This window comes from Scardinius erythrophthalmus, assembly GCF_964197995.2.
Source record: "Scardinius erythrophthalmus genome assembly, chromosome: 25".
Taxonomy (NCBI): Eukaryota; Metazoa; Chordata; class Actinopteri; order Cypriniformes; family Leuciscidae; genus Scardinius; species Scardinius erythrophthalmus.
In genome coordinates, this window is record NC_138245.1 from 24,418,136 (window position 1) to 24,438,251 (window position 20,116).

The 20,116-nt window shown below is 37.0% G+C and overlaps 2 protein-coding genes across 11 annotated transcripts in view; one reads left to right on the forward strand and one right to left on the reverse strand.

Annotated features, from left to right (window-relative positions):
- Window positions 1–9,466, reverse strand: nacc1b (nucleus accumbens associated 1, BEN and BTB (POZ) domain containing b). Of its 3 annotated transcripts, none has more exons than XM_081357551.1 (6): window positions 9,074–9,466; window positions 3,754–4,769; window positions 2,930–3,215; window positions 2,392–2,489; window positions 1,526–1,829; window positions 1–1,361 (listed from the first exon to the last, which is right to left on the reverse strand). In XM_081357551.1, coding segments are annotated over exons 2-6 (1,680 nt in total). In that variant the 5' UTR covers window positions 4,745–4,769; window positions 9,074–9,466; the 3' UTR covers window positions 1–1,360. The 3 variants fall into 3 exon arrangements, with proteins under 3 accessions (XP_081213677.1, XP_081213678.1, XP_081213676.1); XM_081357552.1 differs by lacking the exon at window positions 9,074–9,466 and adding an exon at window positions 8,053–8,249; XM_081357550.1 differs by lacking the exon at window positions 1–1,361 and having other exon boundaries at window positions 1,389–1,829; window positions 9,074–9,142.
- trmt1 (tRNA methyltransferase 1) overlaps window positions 9,221–20,116 on the forward strand; it is a 14,209-nt gene continuing 3,313 nt past the window's right edge. The window contains exons 1-15 of one of the 8 annotated variants that reach the window (XM_081357543.1): window positions 9,221–9,348; window positions 11,556–11,958; window positions 12,044–12,263; window positions 12,824–13,011; window positions 14,899–15,014; window positions 15,105–15,217; window positions 15,303–15,451; window positions 15,797–15,880; window positions 15,987–16,056; window positions 17,107–17,241; window positions 17,370–17,455; window positions 19,073–19,181; window positions 19,278–19,354; window positions 19,512–19,631; window positions 19,719–19,833. In XM_081357543.1, the coding sequence (XP_081213669.1) occupies window positions 11,579–11,958; window positions 12,044–12,263; window positions 12,824–13,011; window positions 14,899–15,014; window positions 15,105–15,217; window positions 15,303–15,451; window positions 15,797–15,880; window positions 15,987–16,056; window positions 17,107–17,241; window positions 17,370–17,455; window positions 19,073–19,181; window positions 19,278–19,354; window positions 19,512–19,631; window positions 19,719–19,833 (1,962 nt within the window). In that variant the 5' untranslated portion in view covers window positions 9,221–9,348; window positions 11,556–11,578. Of the gene's footprint in view, window positions 9,888–10,855; window positions 11,309–11,555; window positions 11,959–12,043; window positions 12,264–12,823; window positions 13,012–14,898; window positions 15,015–15,104; window positions 15,218–15,302; window positions 15,452–15,796; window positions 15,881–15,986; window positions 16,057–17,106; window positions 17,242–17,369; window positions 17,456–19,072; window positions 19,182–19,277; window positions 19,355–19,511; window positions 19,632–19,718; window positions 19,834–20,116 lie in introns of those variants that run through there. The other 7 variants (XM_081357546.1, XM_081357545.1, XM_081357544.1 and 4 more) reach the window with 7 other exon arrangements.

The window sequence follows — 20,116 nt, forward strand, 5'->3', positions numbered from 1 at the left end:
AGAACTCTTTATCATCATTTTGGATTGGGATCATTTTGGACTGGGATGATCTTGACCAATCGCAGCCTTTCTTAAGCCATAATCAAAAATTCAAACAATATAGCCAACCATTAAAGGAAATAAGTGTGCTTAAAACCCCTGAAGATGCAGGTCATACTTTGGGAATCTAATTTTAACACATACTGGTGCAACTCCACTTTGAAATAACATGGTCACTTTCTTTCATCTCCGAACCTGGGGTTACAACAGCTCTTTATTGTGATTATAGACTTCAAGAACTTCTCTTTCTGAAACCCGAAACACTTAAAAATGGACTTTTCAAATCCACATAATAAGACTACAAGAGCTTCCAATCTCAGAGTGGTCTTTACTGATCTGGAGCCAGCATAGCTGTGGCACTGATGCCCGTTCAGTGCCAATCTCTAATGCTGCACTCGGCCCACTTCATCAGAGCGTTTAGTGCAACTCTGTCAGAGGCGCTGAGGCGTAGCATGTCAGAATGCGCCATGCGGCAGCATGCACCACACTTGTGTGTTAGGTGCATGAAGCAGTGAGCTGTGAGACATAGTCTGCAGACGCCATACACACTCATTTACACATCACACAGACGCCAATGTGCCATCTATACAAAATAAAGGACATAAAGAGAAATGTAAAAGGCCTTAATGATTTTTAAGCTTGTGGGAGTGTTTTGGGATTTGCTTTGCAGATATTTGACACAGTAAAAACGTGTCGATTTTTGATTAAACCTACCAAAGTAACAATATTAAGCCTTGGTAATATACCAAAATAAAAATGATTCAAATAGATTTTGGATTTTGCTAATGCAAAAACATGTGGACAACAATTCACCACTCATTGATTCAAAAGGTGAGAATCTTGCACAGACCCTCTCTATCGACGATCAAAACGACACAGTAGTTTCACACATAGCAAAACAGATTCATCTGCCTCTTACAAATTCATATCACAAATCATGAAACTCTTGGGATACTTGGCAAGACAAATAATGAAAAAGTTGGCAAAAAAATTACAAATGTTGTACAAATAAGAATATTTAAAAGAAAAAAGGTGCCTAAGGGTGTTGGTGCAAGAAGAGGAAATGGGGTCCAGAAAGCAGATATACAGCTACTAAATATTAACAGATGAATACAATCTTACATCCAGCTAAATTAACTTTCTGGATTCTCCAAAAAGATACATTCAGAATCATGCCAGTGTTCTCAGACTGGATAGGAGCTTCCAGACACCATTTCCCCTTCAGATCACCCCAAATGTCCTCAAAGGTCCCTCCTCTTCAGGAATGTGTTTCTGCAGTATGGAGAGGAGGGCCCACAATGTACAATCAAAAAAAAAAAATTCTGTAGGGAAATAAAAACAACCAGATTTTTAAGTGGGATTCAACGACAGTCTTCATAAAGATACACTTCTCGACTCCGTGATGACATCAACGCCCAAGGTGAGACTGAGATACGATGGAGGAGTGGAAGGGAAAGAATAACTGAACCATGGTATTGTTACTCACTAAAACAGACTGCTACCATCCCCGCTCACACCTTGCAGGGCATCTGTAGATGAATGGCCTGAATCAGAGGCTGTGCCACCTTCCAGGGATCCTGTTTCAAAAGCATGCTCCACTCCTAAGCCGTCAGACTCCATTTTGGCAGCGTCCGGAAGGAAGTTGGCATAAGCGTCGCTTTCTGCCATCAGAAGCTTCAGTTTCGGAATCCAGCTCTTGCGTACCACGCGCCGTGCGTTAGTGCACATGTCTGCAGCGATCGCGTTCATTTCGCTCTCTTTGAAACTAGGAGCAAAGTTCTGGCAGTAAACTGGAGATTAAAAAACAAACAAAAAAACTATTATTTTTTACTATCGTTAGCTTTTCATGCACTTTTTACACAAAGATATTTAATGCTTAAAGTTACAAGCAGCAACAGATATTTCGTTCCATATTGTTGTGAAGAACACAAATATAGTAGGTCAGGACTAGTTCTATCCATCGGTTATCCATTGATTGGATTTTGAGATTTGGGTGTTGCACGCAAAACAAATTTGAGCTTTAAGTCATTTGTGGAGGGTTGGGGTTTAAGTGAACGACATGATTGGAGAAGTCCGGCATACATCACCAGTCTGTTGTTTTCACTGGAAGATCGAATTATGACATTTTGAGGCAAAAATACATGAATACACAGATGAATCATTCACGATAACATCTATAACATGCATTTACAAAATAGGTGGGGTGAATTTTCATTTCATGCTAACTTTAAAAATTCAACTGGACTGTTTTAATGTGGATAAAACTGCTGGGTTCATATTAGAAATAGCTAATTTGTTTAACCAATAACAAAATATTATACCACAACATATCAGCATCAATACAGCACTTACACTTAACAGCGTGGAGAACCCGACTGTCGAGCGGCTTGCGGTTGGGGTCATTTGTGGAGGACCGGATGCCTGTTCCACAGCTGTTTGCAAGAGTGCTTCTACAGGAAAAACAGAAAAGGACACTTTTAAAGTAACACAGAATCTGACCTGTAGATTGCAAGGGCAAATGGGATCAACAAAGTACTGGTCACACAAACTCTTTGTGGACCGTTTTCTTCTACTAACTGAAATTGTATATATAAAAAAAGTCACTTTCTAAATCCCTAATTGGTTAAATTTCCATTAATAACATGTAAATGTTGGCATTATTTACTCACCCTTGTGTAATTCCAAATCCATATGACCATCAACTTTCAGTGATACAAATAGGACATTATGCTAAACATCTCTTTTTTTGTGAAAGAAATTCATACGGGTGAGTAAATGATGACAGAATTTTTATATTTGGGTAAACAATTCCTTTAAATACTAATTTATTTATTCTAATTTATTTTAGTTTATTTTCTGCAGAACACACAAAGTCCAGAACTTCACTCACCGGTCAAAAAAGGCAGCAAGTAGCCGCCTGAGCAACACTTTGTGGCGTGTGCCTGCACTAACGTGGCAGTTCATCAGCTGAGCACGTGAAATAAAAACACTGGTGCCGGTTACTAGCTCCAGTTTCTCAGCAGGGTCACCTTCTTCATAGAGTTTAGGATGACAGCGGTTTCCGATCTGTGCAATGAGCTCAGTGGGAAGAGAGGCCAGATCTTGCCTCACTCGAACTCCTCTTCCCCTTGATTCAACTGTGAGGTGGTCGGGCAGTGATTCCACTCTTTCATTGGCTGAACCCAGATTGCAAAGAGGAAAAGACGTAAAAAAGAAAAACATTACAAGAGCTTACACTGACTACCAAACTGAAGACAAAATAAATTAATGAAATTGGTCAAGATGTTGAATATATCTCTCCCCACTGATTTACATTCTGTTAATGTACATGTAAAATAATACACATATAAAATGAATTTCTCTCTCCATTTTGTTTAGTTTTTTCTCTTTAAGTAAACATTTTCTTGCTTTTTATTTGTTGCTTAGATTCTTTTTGGGGGAACCGTGAATGGAAAAACAGGACAGTTTCCTCTACTGTTTATCTGTAATTTTGAGTTTTCTGAAAACAATAAAATATATATTTTTTAAAAATAAAATGAATTGTCTACTTTACAATAATCCTATTGACGGAGTTCCTCAGACCTCGATACGTGGCCCAATTCATTTCCCAAAATTACACTACATGCTGAAGTCTACTATCACGATGTCAATAAATTTAACTGACAAGGATTAGCAATCAGACAATGAAATTAAATTCTAGTCAACTTTTCTTACCTGTTGCCCCTACATTTAGCATGCTGTACATAGTGTACATATTACAGATCTGTCTGTACTGTTCTTCTGTCGTTTCGTCTGCGATTTCCTCTTCTTCTTCATCATCGTGGTAAGAGATTGGTGAGTCACTGGTGTACATGCTGGGGGTGCCTGGGCTGGTGCCTTCCGGCGTGCTACTGCTGTTGTTGTTATTGTTGTTGCTGTTGCTATTAGTGGTACTGCTTCCACCCAATAAAGCTGCACTTTGAGGTGGGGCCCCGCCCATGCCCCGTGCTGCCTCCTGCGAATAACGGGCGGCTTTCCTCATACCTCCTCCTCCACCTGCCCCTGATCCTCCACCTCCTTCACGGCTACCTCCTTCCCAAAGACGCTTTGCAACTGGAGAGCAAACCACTGAATATGATGATGCTTCCTGTTGGGGCTGATGGGCCTGAGGTTGCTGCTCTGTCTTCACCCTTGACATCAATGGAAGAGGTGTGAGACAGGAAGCGGGTCGAGCCGTAGCCGTGGTGACCGCACCTCCTCCCATGTTGCTACTCCCAGTTTGAGTAACGGGGCTCTGGGGTTCTGAGGGCGTTTCTTCTGTGTGAAGACCCTGTGAGTCACAACTTGGTGAGCTGACCTTTAGGAAGAATTCTGTGCCTTTTTCCATAATCTGCTGAATCTGCAAGAATCCTGCTGTGTACATTAAGAGAAACTGATCACCCAAGTTCATGCTAAGTCGACCGGTGTAACAGAAGGAAAGGATCTGCTGGAAGCTCTGAGGCTGAACCGCTGGTGGTAACTCCACTACAGAGCTCTTACTTCCAGAGTTGAACAAATCACGAAAGTAGGAGCTGCTGGCAGCCAGCACTGCCCGGTGGGCTTTAAATGTGTGACCCTTCACCACCACTGACAGATCACAGTACAGACCCTGAAGCCTCTGCTCATTAAGGCACTCCAGGACATTGTTGCCAAAGTTGGGAATCGCCATCTGCAGCATCTGAGCCATATCGCAAAGCCCAGCACCACAGGGTCTGTGAAAACAGAAAACACTTGGTATTTTATTTTTCACCTCAATTATAAAATTATCATAATAATGATGACCAGTGGGTAGGCCTGTACAGAATCCACATCAACGCAAATTTTATATCAGCAGCTTCCCAAAAGATATTTAGCCTGTCATTCAAATTTATACACATTCCCACCCTTTTCAAATATTTTGATCATTTAAAGGGATAGTTCACTTTGAAATTAAATTTTGGTATGTTTTGGCTTACCTCAAGGGCATCCAAGATGAAGGTGTCTTTTTTTTCCGCAGTAGTTTCAATTTTGATATTTTTAGGTCAAACCGTTCTTGTCTGACAGTCATATCATGCAGGTCTATGGTCACCGTCTCAAAGAGCATGCACAGAGTCCAAATTAAAACAATTCCCCATCGTAAGTACACATTGATGGCCTAAGACACGAAACGAGCGGTTTGTGTGAGAAAACGAACAGTATTTATATTGTTTTTAGCTCTTATACACAGCCACGTCCAAGTGATCTGAGGGCGTGCGCGCATCATGGTGTGTGACGTGTGCGCAGACTGGTGCATAGATATATACACTAGATGTCGCCTTGGCTACGGCAGTTCATTGGAACGAATGTCTTTAATGCGACATCTAGTGTATATATCTATGTACCAATCGGCGCACACGTCACACAGCAGGAAGCGCCCGCGCCCTCAGATCACTTGGACATGGCTGTGTTACAAGAGGTAAAAACGATATAAATACTGTTGGTTTTCTCACACAAACCGCTCGTTTCGTGTCTTAGGCCATCAATGTGTACTTACGATGGGGAATTGTTTAATTTGGACGATGGGGAATTGTTTTAATTTGGACTCTGTGCATGCTCTTTGAGGGGGTGACCATAGACCTGCATGATATGACTGTCAGACAAGAACGGTTTGACCTAAAAATATCAAAATTGAAACTACTGCGGAAAAAAAAAGACACCTACATCTTGGACGCCCTTGAGGTAAGCTAAAACATACCAAAATTTAATTTCAAAGTGAACTATCCCTTTAATGTTAACAGTTACTTATAATCAGTGTCGTTTAATACATTTTACCATGTCAATTACATGGAATTCCAGACATTCAGTGTGGAAAATGTGAAAAAGTGTGCCGATTACATACAGTCTTACCAATGGGATATGATGACAGGTACAGTTATATTCATAAAATAACCATAAATAATTTTAAATAGTTTTTAAGAAAGTTTGAATATCATGCAATTTCAAATTGTCAAATTTAAAATCTTGTACTGTTTTTTTAAAGAAGCTGCAAAAATATTTAGGCAAGATGACATAATAGGTTATTAAAAAAGTTATAGAAACAGGTTGAGTCCGTAAGATTTTCTAAATGTTTTTTGAAAGAAGCCTCTTTTGCTCATCAAGTCTGCATTTATTTGATAAAATATACAGTAAAAACAATAACATTGTGAAATATTATTACAATTTAAAATCTATTTTAATATATTTTAAAATGTCACTTATTCCTGTGATGGCAAAGCTGAATTTTTAGCAGCAATCACTCCATTGTCACATGATCTTTCAAAAATCATAATATGCTGATTTGGTGCTCAAGTAGCATTTCTTATTATTATCAATGTTGAAAAAGGTTGTGCTGCTTAATATGTTTGTGTGAAAGAAACAGTGATCATTTTTTTCCAAGGAGAACTTGATGACTAAAGTTCAAAAGAAAAATCTCTTTAGAGGTTTAACTATCACTTTTGATCAACTTAAAGTAACTAAATTAATAAACCTTAATTGAACCCAAACTTTTGAATGATAGAGTAGTCACAAAAGTTGTCTCACATACATATAATTTAAACTGTGTCCCCTTAAATAAAGCTTCAAAGATTTTTTGAATCTCGACACACACAAACACATATATCATCTATTCTTATGAAACCATGCAGACACAGTGCTACTCTCTGTTCTAACTCCAAGGTCAGTGCATGCAGTCCCACAAACAACATCCCATGACTAAGTCTGTAACATAGAAACAGAAAAAAATATACATTCACCGCAGGAAATCAGACAAAGAACAAAAGCAATAAATGTTGATACACATTCTTAATATAACAAGATTAGAGCTCATGCCTAGGACCATTCAGAGGTTTTCTTTGGGTCATAAACAATTTATCCTACGGTCTATTCTTTTTAGGATCATACATATTTTAAAATCTGCTCTAAGCCAAAGGTCAGCATGTACGTAAAATCCTTTTAGGAGCAGAAGATGAATGCATTGTCAACAAGAAGTGGTTCAAGTGAATATTCTTTAACATAATTAGAGCACATGCCTAATGCAATGACACTATATCCATATTATGAAATCCAACATGCTTCAGCATACATTGTTTACTTATGTTCATTCAGTTTGCTCAACACTTTTAAAACTTGTATCTCAAGAGTCAGTTAACAAAAATTCTATTGCTCATCATCACAGGGTCTTCTTCAGTAGACTACTGAAAAGTACCTTACAGTTTGATCAAAAACCCCCCAGTAAGGGTGTACTGAGTAATTTCACACCAACTTATTGCTCTGAGTCTCTGTGCAAAGGTTGATAAGATCGCATGCATATATGAAGCAGATCAAAGATTCGTCTGGCTGAGCAGTAAGGTCATGCAAAGTTACAAAAAAAAAGTTAATTTTGCTGCCAAAAGAAACTTCCGTTTACACTCTTTAACACATACATATACACACACATATACACATTATATATATATATATATATATATATATATATATATACATACATACAGTACATACACACACACACACACAATCATACATTAAATTATCAAATAATGTCTATTTTCTATTTCCAAGTTATTCTTCCTACTGTAAAACTCTGATAGTAGCCACCACTCTACCAAAAATAAAATAAATAATAATTACAGAAAGATTCTTATGCCGTTTATTGATATGCTAAATATTATGACCAGCATAGTAACTATGGTATTTTGGAAACAGTACAGTACCCATAGTTCATTTTTCGGATTGTGCCTTCCTAATTTAAAGGGTTAAAGCTAGTCATTTAGCTACTAGCAATCACATTTTTAAAAAATTCTCATAAACTTAGTCTAAGAGTAGTTTAGATGGTCGATTAATGTCTGTCTGTAGTTCAGGAGCTATGAAGCGAAATGCGGTTTAATTCATCCGGACTATTCCGTTTCACTCGAACAACACTATTTCCCAAAGGAGTAATAATAACAACAGTTTTAATTACAAGCATAAATGTAATAAATTAGCGATAGTTTGTAATCTCACAGTGATAGTCGGACGCCGGTGTTTCTGTGAGGTGTGCGGCCGCGGAAGGGCTGCGGTTCCCGGTGAGAGTGTGTGCCCGCACCGCTGCCCAGCTGGACACGAGCTCCGGGTTGGCACGGGCCCAGGGGGGCTAAAAATACAAGAAACAATGCCCCAATTTCCTGGTTTCCTCACTTGATGCTGCGACCAAAGAGCTAAAATCTGCTCAGCCCTCAAAAATCCTGTCACCAAAATAGTCTGATAGATGAATTATTGAGAAGCCCACATCCGTTTCTCTCGCCCCCTCGGTGCCAGTGCAATGCTATGCAATGTCGGGCTGAATTACAGTCCTGTGCACACCAGAATATCAATACCCAAAACGCTTTGACTCGACCAACAGCATCCATATGCATGCATTTTTTTTTATTATCCTAACGTTACCTCTACTTGCAATTTGGCTTTCTTAAGAAGTAGGCTAGTCCTAATTGTATGCACGCAGCGCAATTCACATAAAATATTCTGTGGTTAAATTCTACTCCATTTTGGAGGAAAGGGAAGGGGGCTCGACTTCATCTTTTCCCGACATCAACAGGTCATCCCGGGACAAATGCAGCAACTGGGGGGCGAGTCACACTGATCCGCGAGACAAGACACCATTAACCACTTGAAGTCTGAAAGCGATGCACATCATGCCCTCATCCATTATAAATCCTCAAATCGCCCAGAAACAAGCGCTAATTTGCAAGCGATATTGTGTGGGCTAAAAAAGTTGGAAAATATAAATGGATGTATTAATGCACCATAAATCAAGCTCTCGGCAGCAAGTCATTGAAGTGGTTAAAGTTTAGCAAGCCCATCCCCCATCAAAAGCAATCGCACACCTTCACAAAACAATACCCCTATCCAAAAATCCCCTCAACATTTTCTGTTACCCCGTGCCACAACAATAACTAACGCGACCCCTTGTTCAACCCACGTGATTGCCCCTTGACCCCACTCAAAGTGGCATGACCCTCTCTCGTGCATGCATTAAAATACTCACCCCCTCGATTGCAATCTGCTGAAAAGTGGTTCAGTGGTGGAGGAGTCAAGACTCTTTCTCTCTACGGGCAGCCATTCATCGTGAATGCACAGGCAAGACACCCGAGCGCAGAATAATCGAGGGGTGCATCATTTTGTCACCCCGGTTAGAGCACAGAGTTACCGATCAATCATGCACAGACCAAGAAAAAGGACGCTAGCGTGCAACCGTGCCGCGCGGTCTCCGCTGGATCAGTCTGTGCGCAGAAAGCGAGCCTTGCGAGCGTCTAGACTCAGGTGAAGCCCTGGGGTCTGGGGTCTGGGTGCTACGCGCTCTGCATGCCAACGGAGCTCTGCATGGCGCACTGGAGAAGAGCATGCACTAAACGCCTCCCAAATATGTCCATCACGTCGCTCTAATGGGGTCACATTGTATGGCGTATAGACAATTAGTGTTTATAGAGCGTGACTGGATTAGATTATTAGTTCGAATGTGACATTTGCACAGAAGGAGCCACTGTAGTAGTGACATATAAATATCAAGAATGTTTAATGCTGTGCAGAGAAGGTATACTTTACGCAGAAAATGTTGAATATAGAAATTTGAACTATAAAATAGCTAAACGTACTGTCATGACAATTGCAAATTTTAAAGGGGTGATTATGATTTCACTTTTCTAACTTTAGTTAGTGTGTAATGTTGCTGTTTGAGCATAAACATTTGCAAAGTTACAACGCTGAAAGTTCAAAGCAAAGGGAGATATTTTCTTTGAAAGAAATTGCTTTTTAAGGACTACAACAAACGGCTGGCAAGGACTACACAACATTCCTCCTGGGTTAGTGACATCACTATTTACATAAACATTTACATAAAAGAATATGCTAATCAATGACTAGAAGATAACTACACATAATAAGCTACATAAATTAATCAACTAACCATTGAGAAATGTCCTGTTGAATTCTTCTTGAGTCTCTCCAATGTCTGGCTCCAGTTTGAACATAAAAGGCAAAAAAAAATTGAAATTGAAATTTTCAGTGCATGTCTGTGTGAGGTAAAAGGACACGAGCTGTTGAAGCTCCGCCCTCTGTGCCGGGAGCATCGACTATTTGCATTTAAAGGGACAGACACAAAAACTCACCCTCAAAAAGTGACAGGTTTAACATGCTATATAAAAATATCTGTGGCGTATTTTGAGCTAAAACTTCACATACACACTCTGGGGACATCAGAGACTTACATCTTTTGCAAAGGACATTATACCACACACACAAAAAAAACCTTTGACATTTTGTTTATTTATTTTTTTATATTAAACACTGTTCACATCAATATACACCATATGCATAACAATACTATTGGTAATAATAATGGTAATTCACTGAAATATTAAGGAGCAGATAAAATACCCAGTACTATTAGAGAAATTAGTCTGTTTATTAAACAGTACAGAACACTTTTCTTTCTTAATTGTGGATTTACTTCTCATTTACTGGCATTCAGTTTAAAAGATTTTTTGCATGCAACATTGCCAAAGCATAGACAAGCACAGACTAAAATAGGGTCAGGAATGTCAATAAAAAAGCAATATAATATAAAATACAATATTATATTATATTCTGACCCTGTTAGTTACTGAAATTCTCTAATTTCTGCTATGTGTACAGTATATATAAAAGGTAGTATATTATATATATATAAAAAAACAATTATGAAAAAACCCTAAATGCGTTGAAACTAGTTCCTTAATGACACTGCTTTGTCCTCGTTGTCTTTATTTTACAGTGTAGTGTAGTACTTTCTATAGGTTGCTGTGCGCGTGCGCAGTGCCTGGCGTCTCAGTCAGGCGTTTAGTACTACAAGGCTTCCGTAGTTCACACACAGCGGTGAGCTGCACGTGAATTCTCCCTGAAAACACAGGAGCTAACAGTTGATAAGTGTCTATGGTAGTGTACATTTAGCGATGTGGTTTATTTTTTGTTCGTGACTGACTTGCTATGACATTACTAAAGTATTTTTTTGGAAGGATAATTAGCGGTTAGTAGGAAGGCGAGATAAATTGTGTAATGCTAGCTTGGCTAGTTACATTGTGAATGTGAAGATGCCCAGGTTTAGAAACATTTGTCTAGTAGTCTATATATAATTTAGTAGGTTGAAATTTTATGTGAGTTGTATATGTATATAAATGTATATAAAATGCTTTTAAAATATTTGACTGAAAAAATGGTAAACTTATGGAAATCCATCAGTCAAAAGGTGTGGGAAGTTGGGAGCTCTTGTGTGTGTGTGTGTGTGTGTGTGTGTGTGTGTGTATATATATATATATATATAATATATATATAGAGAGAGAGAGAGAGCATATTATTATTTATATATATATATATATATATATATATATATATATATATATATATATATTTATATAAAAAAAAATTTTTTTTAAGTTGACAGAATGTGGGAGTTTGTAAGTACTTATTAACTAAAATCAATTTTGTGTTGACAGGTCACAGGGTTTTTCTTTGGTAGATGTTAGCAAGGACTACACTTCAGGTATCCCATAGATGTCTTTGTTTGTCATTAGCATTTCCTAAGAAGAGAGCATCCTTCCTTCAGATCCTCCCAACAAGGCGCAGTTGCGTCCTGAAAAATTTCAAAACAATGGACAGCAAGAAAGAACCCGAAGAATCCCAGGACACCATCAGTGCATGTGCTGACAGTACTACCACAGCAGTACCAAAGGAAGACACCAATCCCTCCAGCTCTACAGAACTAATTCAGACCTCATCTACAGAACCTGGGCTTTTGCCTGGGGAGACGGTTGTCAGGGAAGGAAAGGCTGCCATTTTATTCCCAAGTGCTAATGAGGTGTTCTACAACCCTGTGCAGGAGTTCAACCGAGATTTAACGTGAGTATGTCATCCAGTGTGACATCTCGTGATGTTTTGTTTTCTAACCTCGCCTTTAAACTTCCCGTTTACCTTCTTTAATCAGGTGTGCGGTGATCACAGAGTTTGCCAGGGATCAGCTGGCTCAAAGGGGCGTCCGGATCCTGGTCCCGGGGGAGAAAGACAGAGTCGTGGTCCGACTCTCAGAGGAGAAGAATGGAACGGTGGATCAGGAAGCATCAGAACAGCCTGAAAATGAGCAACTAAAGGAAGAAGAGGCTGATGAGAAGGAATACATCACTGCATCTGTAGGGGAAAGATGTGAGGTCTGTGTGTGCTACAGTGAAATTTTAGTATTATAGATGCTATTATAGTATTTATTAATATTTTGAGCTGGCTTTTGTTTTGTTATTTTCAAATGGGATTTTGACATTTTCATTAGGTTTTTGTTTTATTTATTTTTCTTTTTAGTTTTAGTAATTGTATTACTTTAACTTAATCTCATTTAATTTCGGTTAGATGCCAAGGCAACATTTTTAATTTAATTTTTTTTTTCATCTAATATTTGTATTTCATTTTATTTCAGCTTTATTTTAATTGATGAAAAGGATTATTAATAATTTTTGTTTTAGTTAACAATAACAACGCTTATTTAAATTATTTTGCTAAAGGTAATGATTAAAATGTATGTAAAATGTGTTTTAGAATTTAAAACGAATTTTAGATGTAAGATTTTCTTCCATGACTATGCACACTGTCTTGTTTTTTCAGTAGTTTCCTTATGACTCGCTTGTTGGGATTTTTTTCCTCATTTGTGAATCACTTTGGCTAAAAGTGTCTGCCAATTAGTAAATGTATTGTGATTTATCTCTCTCTTTTGCTCTAGCAAGGTCTGTGTGTGCTGGAGGGTCTGGCAGCGTCAGGCCTGCGTTCAGTACGTTTTGCTCTGGAGGTTCCTGGCCTGAAGAGCATCACTGCTAATGATTACTCTGCTAAAGCTGCAGCCCTGATCGCCCGCAATGCACAACACAACAACGTGTCCCACATTCTGCAAGCCAGCCAAAGAGATGCCAGGTGCTCTTTATATATTCACGTATTTGCTTATATACTCACAAACATCTATTGACATCTGAAGTATGTTTTGGCTTAGTCTGTTAAGTGTAATTGTAGTGTTATTTAAATACTGTTATAGGATTTCTCAATATTTCGAATGAACTTATTTTTTTGTTTCAGTTTTAGACATTTCTTTTGTACACGTTTTTGTGTGTATATATACAGTACCAGTCAAAAGTTTGGAAACATTACTATTTTTTTTGTTTTTGAAAGAAGTCTCTTATGCTCATCAAGCCTGCAGTTAAAAAAAAAACAGTAATATTATGAAATATTATTACAATTTAAAATAATGGTTCTCTTTTTTAATATATTTTAAAATGTAATTTATTTTTGTGATGCAAAGCTGAATTTTCATCAGCAAGTACTCCAGTCTTTGGTGTCTTATGATCCTTCAGAAATCATTCTAATATGATGATTTGATACTCAGTTATTATCAATGATGGGAACAGTTGTGCTGTTTAATATATTTTTTTGGAATACTTTTTTCAGGATTCATTGATGAGTAAAACGTTAACAGCATTTATTCATAAAAACAGCATTTATTCAAAATAAAAACATTTCTAACAATATAAATCGTTACCATCACCTTTTATCAATTTAACGCATCCTTGTTGAATTAAAGTACTAATTTCTTTAAAAAAAAATAGTTATCGTTCCCAAACTTTTGAACGGTAGTGTATATTGTTACAAAAGATTTCTATTCTAAATAAATACAGTTCTTTAACTTTTTATTCATCAAATAATCCTGAAAAAAGTATCTCAGGTTATAAAAAAATATTAAGCAGCACAACTGATCCAACATTGATCATAAATCAGCATATTAGAATGATTTCTGAAGGATCATAAGACACCAAAGACTGGAGTACTTGCTGATGAAAATTCAGCTTTGCATCACAAAAATAAATTACATTTTAAAGTATATTAAAAAGAGAACCATTATTTTAAATTGTAATAATATTTCATAATATTACTGTTTTTTTTAACTGCAGGCTTGATGAGCATAAGAGACTTCTTTCAAAAACATAAAAAATAGTAATGTTTCCAAACTTTTGACTGGTACTGTATATATACTTTATAATCTAATATAATCTTTAAGATATAAGATATAATCTTTAATTCATTTTAGCACTTATTTAAAGTTAAAGTTATTATTTTAATATTATTTAAATGCTATTATAGTATTTATTAATATTTTGAATAAGCTTTTATTTTTATATTACATTTCTTTAAATGTTAGTTTAAGTTTTAGCAAGTACATTTTAGTAGTACATTTTATAGTTTTTTAACACTTTACAATAAGGTTTCATTTATTGACTTTAGTTAATGCAGTTATTAATAAACTAAAAATGAACAATATATTCTTACAATGTTAGTTCATGGTGCATTAACTAGTAGATGGATACAACTTTGTTTTTATCTTAAAGTTATTAGTATTTGTTGAGATTAACATTAACTAAGATTAATAAATGCTGTAGAAATTTTGTTCATTGTTAGTTCATGTTAACTAATGTAGTTTACAAATAAAACCTTATTGTATAGTGTTAAATCTTAAAAATGTATTTATATATAGCTTAAATACATTTTATTTTATTTTGATATTTTAGCACTTCAACAAACTTTTTTATTTAATATTAATAATGATAATAATAATAATATTTTATTTTTTATATATATATATATATATATATATATATATATATATATATATATAATTTTTTTTTTTTTTTTTTTTTTTTTTTTTTAAATTGCATCTTTATTTCACCAACCAGATTTTTTTTCTATAGTTTTAGTTAACAATAACACTGATTCTGTTTTGTCCTAAATCCTGGTATATCACCATCTTTCCAGTATGGTGATGTATGAGGCAAGAGGGAGGAAGGAACGCTATGATGTCATTGATCTCGACCCCTATGGCAGCCCATCTCCGTTTCTTGATGCGGCTGTGCAGGCTGTGAGCGAGGGAGGTGAGTCAGTCGCTGTAGCTTTTCTCTCACATGCACATTTTGAATTTATCAAGCACATATACATGAGTAATCTCGCTCTCTTGTTGTCAGGGTTGCTTTGCGTCACATGTACGGACATGGCTGTAATGGCTGGAAACAGCGGGGAGACCTGCTACAGCAAGTATGGCTCTATGTCCATCAAGTCCAAATACTGTCATGAGATGGTAAGAGGGGCTCACTGGCGTTTTGATGAATGGATGGAATGAAGGCTTCTAAAGTCTTTCTCACGCTCTCTTTCTTTTATTCTAGGCCCTGCGTATAATCCTGCACAGTTTAGATCAGAGAGCAGCCGTGTATCAGCGCTACATTGAACCTCTCTTGAGCGTGAGTGTGGATTTCTACATCCGTGTGTTCGTCAGAGTCAAAACCGGCCAGGCTGTAGTCAAAAACTCTGCAAGGTAACATACACGGTTTACTCTGACTGTCTATATAGAGAGAAAATAGCTGAGTAAAAATAATCATACATGAAAAAAATGCATATACACTACCGTTAAAAAGTTTGGGGTCAATTTGAAAGAAGTTAATACTTTTATTTCAGCAAGGATGCATTAAATTGATCAAAAGTGACAGTACTAATGACATTTATAGTTTTGCAGAAGATTTCTATTTCAAATAAATGCTGTTCTTTTGCAGCCCTAGGAAGCATAAGTGACTTATTTCAAAAACATTCAAACATTGTGTGTGTGTGTGTGTGTGTGTGTGTGTGTGTGTGTGTGTGTGTGTGTGTGTGTGTGTGTTTGCAGTAAGCAGGCGCTGCTGTATAACTGTGTCGGCTGTGGTGCGTTCCATCTGCAGAGGATGGGGAAAAGGACAAGCCAAGGCAAACAGTGAGTATTTCTACCTCCAGGATTGATCTTTTATCTCCCGTTTCACATTTTTCTCAATGCTTTTGTACTGGAAGTATCATTATGTATATTTATGTGTTTGTTACAGAATGAAGTATTCAGCAGCCACTGGACCACCTGTAGGGCCTAACTGTGAACACTGTGGGCAGAGACACCAGGTCTGAACCATCAATATCTCCTCTTATGTTTATTAAAAAATATATATATATCCCTTTGATGTTTGTACTTGTATATCATGCATCCCTACTTATAAACCATGTTGGTTATCTGCCGATATTATAGATTTTGTTCCATACATCCAATTCAGTTGATATTGGATGTATATCAGCAAATATTACAGATATTTAATTGTTCCATTTAATTTCCCCTATTGTTATGTTTAATATGTCTTAAAAAACACAAATAACTTAATAACGCTGTTATGTGTCATCTTTATAAAATCGCAATGAACTAATATTAATTTCCATTCATATGAATCAAAATTAACATACATTTTTCATACTGTTCATCAGGGATTCCCCAAAAAAAGCTGTAACCCTTTGACCTAAAATATTTATTTGAAGTACCATCTCAGATTTTAAGTTTCATGTTTCAACTCTTTATGTAGGTGTAAGTTAGGGGAAAAATTTAGCTGCACTCTCACAATTTTATTTTTACCAGTGTTTTGTCAATCAGTCTTTATCAAGGTGATGAAGGCTTGTTGCTGAAACATTGGAAAAAATAAACTTACAAGTGAGTGTGCAGTTATATTTTTCAATAATTTAACAACACATTTGCAAGGTGATGGTTCCCTGAGGTTTGTTAATTGTCACATGACATGCAGGTAAACAAATAAAATATTTAGTCTTTTTAATAAGTGTTTTATTTGGATTGTTTTTATTTCAAAATTATTTATTTTACGTTTTTATGATTCAATTAATTTGTTGTCATCAGCTCACAAACCCCCTGCAGTTCCATCACAAAGCCAGTTTGGGAAATACTGCTGTAAATTATAATGTTGTAGTGTTTAAAATGATTGGTTTTAGTTTTTAAGTGTTCTCTCTTTTATATATTTAGACAAGATAGTATATAATTTTAATATCAGCCATTTATCAGTTATCTTCCATAACATAAAAAAAAATTTTGGCCAGATATTATATAGTATATAAGCTATAGTATATTTCAACCATGAAGTTTTGATTTCTTTGTTCCTCTCTCTGTGTTTGTAGTTGGGTGGCCCAGTCTGGGCAGAGCCTCTTCATGACATTACATTTGTTCAGAAGATTCTGGGTGCCGTTTCAGGGAACCCCACTCGCTTCAGAACGTCCAAGCGGATCGAAGGGGTGCTTAGCATGGTGACTGAGGTCAGTCATTATTAAACTTAGTATTAATAATCATCAACACAATTATAACATCTTTAACATCTCCAGGCAATAACAGATTTGGTTCACTGAACAGAGAATGAGTGCTGAGTGAAAGATGTGTGTTTCAGGAGCTGCAGGATGTTCCTCTGTACTATGCTTTAGATCATCTGAGCAGCACAGTTCACTGCAACACGCCGCCCATGCTGCAATTCAGGTAAACTCAATACAACATTTTCAACCTGCTTATTATATACTACTGTTCAAAAGTTTAAATATTGACTTCTATTGAGCAAATACGCATTTAATTGATCAAAAGTTACAGTAAACACTCTTATAATGTTACAAAACATGTCTGTTTCAAATAAATCCCAATAACATTCTGTTATTTAAAGAATCATGAAAAAAAGTATCACAATTTCCACCAAAATATTAAGCAGCAGAACTGTTTTTTGAGCAGCAAATGAGCATATTAGAATTATTTCTGAAGGATCATGTGACACTGAACCCTGGAGTAATGATGCTGAAAATTCATCTATCACATGAATATATATATATATATATATATATATATATATATATATATACACATATACATACTGTACTGCACTGTAACAGATATGTAGACAGGGCTTTACATTAACACCCACCAACCTGCCAAATGGAGGTGGATTTCAGCAGTGGCGTGTAACGCAGTCACTCCTATTAGCCACTTTGGTTCAATTGTCATTTTCAATTGTAGTCTTTTAAAATGGCATCTAAATTAAAAACTAAGTGCAATGTGGTGTTGTCAAAAATATCGATTTTTCAATACATCTCGATACTTAAATATCTGAAGTAATATTCCAATACTAATTTTCTGTAGATACACGATACCAGCTGCACTTTCTCGCTCTCTCATCTCTACGACAGCAATTTGACACAAACCCGCCTCCCCTCACTCGCTCGTTTCATTTCCTCCAGATGAATATTGTTGGTGTTACAGGGCTTGAATTTCGGCATGGGATTGCGGGTATTGCGAATAATTTCCACAGATTTTGTGCTCACAGACACCCAAAGTGTGGCACATAAAGTCAAGTCAAGTCACATTTATTTATATAGCGCTTTTTACAATACAGATTGTTTCAAAGCAGCTTTACAGAGATAACAGGAAAATAATGCAACAAAGTTTGTTTCCAGAAGAAAATAGCTTCACAGTCCAGCTTAAGTAAGTTCAGTGATGTTTCGTTTTTGTTGTAAAAAAGATATTAATTTAGTTAATTTATATATATAGACGCTCTGGAGAAAACCGTGATGTCATCATCCAATGCAGTTCAGTTCTCATATAATGGTGTCAGTGCAGGCAGATCAATAATATTGTTGAATATTAAATTAAATGTTAAATTTAATGTCCCCAACTCAGCAAGCCAAAAACCAATGGCAAAAGGTGAAAAAAGGCCAAATTTAGTTCTTTTTCACAGGTTATTTGCTCTTAAACAGTCAAATACACACACATAATGTCAAAATTCTGGTCTTGAGTATTCACGTAAACACATTCAGTTATGTTTTAAGTGAACGTAAGCAGTTGAGAAGGAAAATGCGTGTGTAACTGTGAAATGGATCCGTGCGTCAGATTTTTAAGTGACAACTGCCTAATATAGGCTGCCAAATTATGAGACAATATTAAAAATATCTAAATGGCAGTTTTTCCTCATGGTGTCAAAATTGTGGCCAGTGAAAATGCTGAGTGGCTAGTAACTTTGGAGAACCACTAGCCACAGTGGCTGGAGAACAAAAAAGTGTCAAGCCCTGTATGTAGATAGCAGTGTGTCCTCACTTTCTATCTATTGTGTAGGTCAGCTCTCCTGTACGCTGGGTACAGAGTGTCTTTTTCTCATGCCTGTAAGAATGCTGTGAAGACAGACGCTCCCGCTGGGGTGTTATGGGATATCATGCGCTGCTGGGTGAGTGAGTCCCATTCACTCTTAAGATCCTCCCCAAAAGTTCTTAAGACAATGCCTTGTTTTCTAATGTAGTTTCTCTGTTTGCTTATCCCTCAGGAAAAGTCCAACCCTGTGAAGAGAGAGCGGTTATCGGAAACCAGTCCTGCCCACCGCATTCTCTCCACAGAGCCAACGTAAGCATCAGACGCCTTACATTTATTCATCTAGTGGCTATTTTACATTTTATATTAAAATCCCTGTCATATCTGTTGCTGTGCCTTTTAGTTTAGTTTAATTGGTTAATAAAATATACAACTTTACTACCCTTAATCTTCGTATTCACTCATTAAGTCTTCAGGCCTGCTTTGAGATCAGAGAGGACGCAAACCCTCAGTCACGGAAACGTCACCTCACGCGTTTCCAGGAGAACCCACAGGCCAACTGGGGACCCAAAGCACGTGCCAGGGCTGGGTTGGTCATACTACTACTGTTCTTTAGTCAAAATCTTTCAGTTGATCTTAAAAGTGTTAATCATCTCTTTTTCCCTCTTGTATTTAGTGGAGGAATCTCATCTGAGCTGGAGGACAAAAGAAAACACTTTCAGGGTAAAAGAAAGAAACCGATCACAGACTCTTCTCAACTCAAGAGCCTCCCATGTAAAAAGTTCCGAAAGGTACGTTCACTGGAATACAGTATAGGGATCTCAGAGACATTCAAACATGTTGCTTTATAGGGATGCAACGGTACACGGTAAAATCCCGGACCGTTCGGTCAGCCCTGCATGGGACAATGTACCCTCGTGTCCCGCGGTACTTCGGTTTTGCCATTGAGTTTGCGCTGATCCTTTTAGTTTTTGCTTTAGGCGCCGGTCACATATCGCGCCTAAAAACGCGTAGAAAACGCTAGGCGCGCTGCGTTCTCCTTTTTCCAAAGCGCTAGGGCGGTTGCGCTCCGGA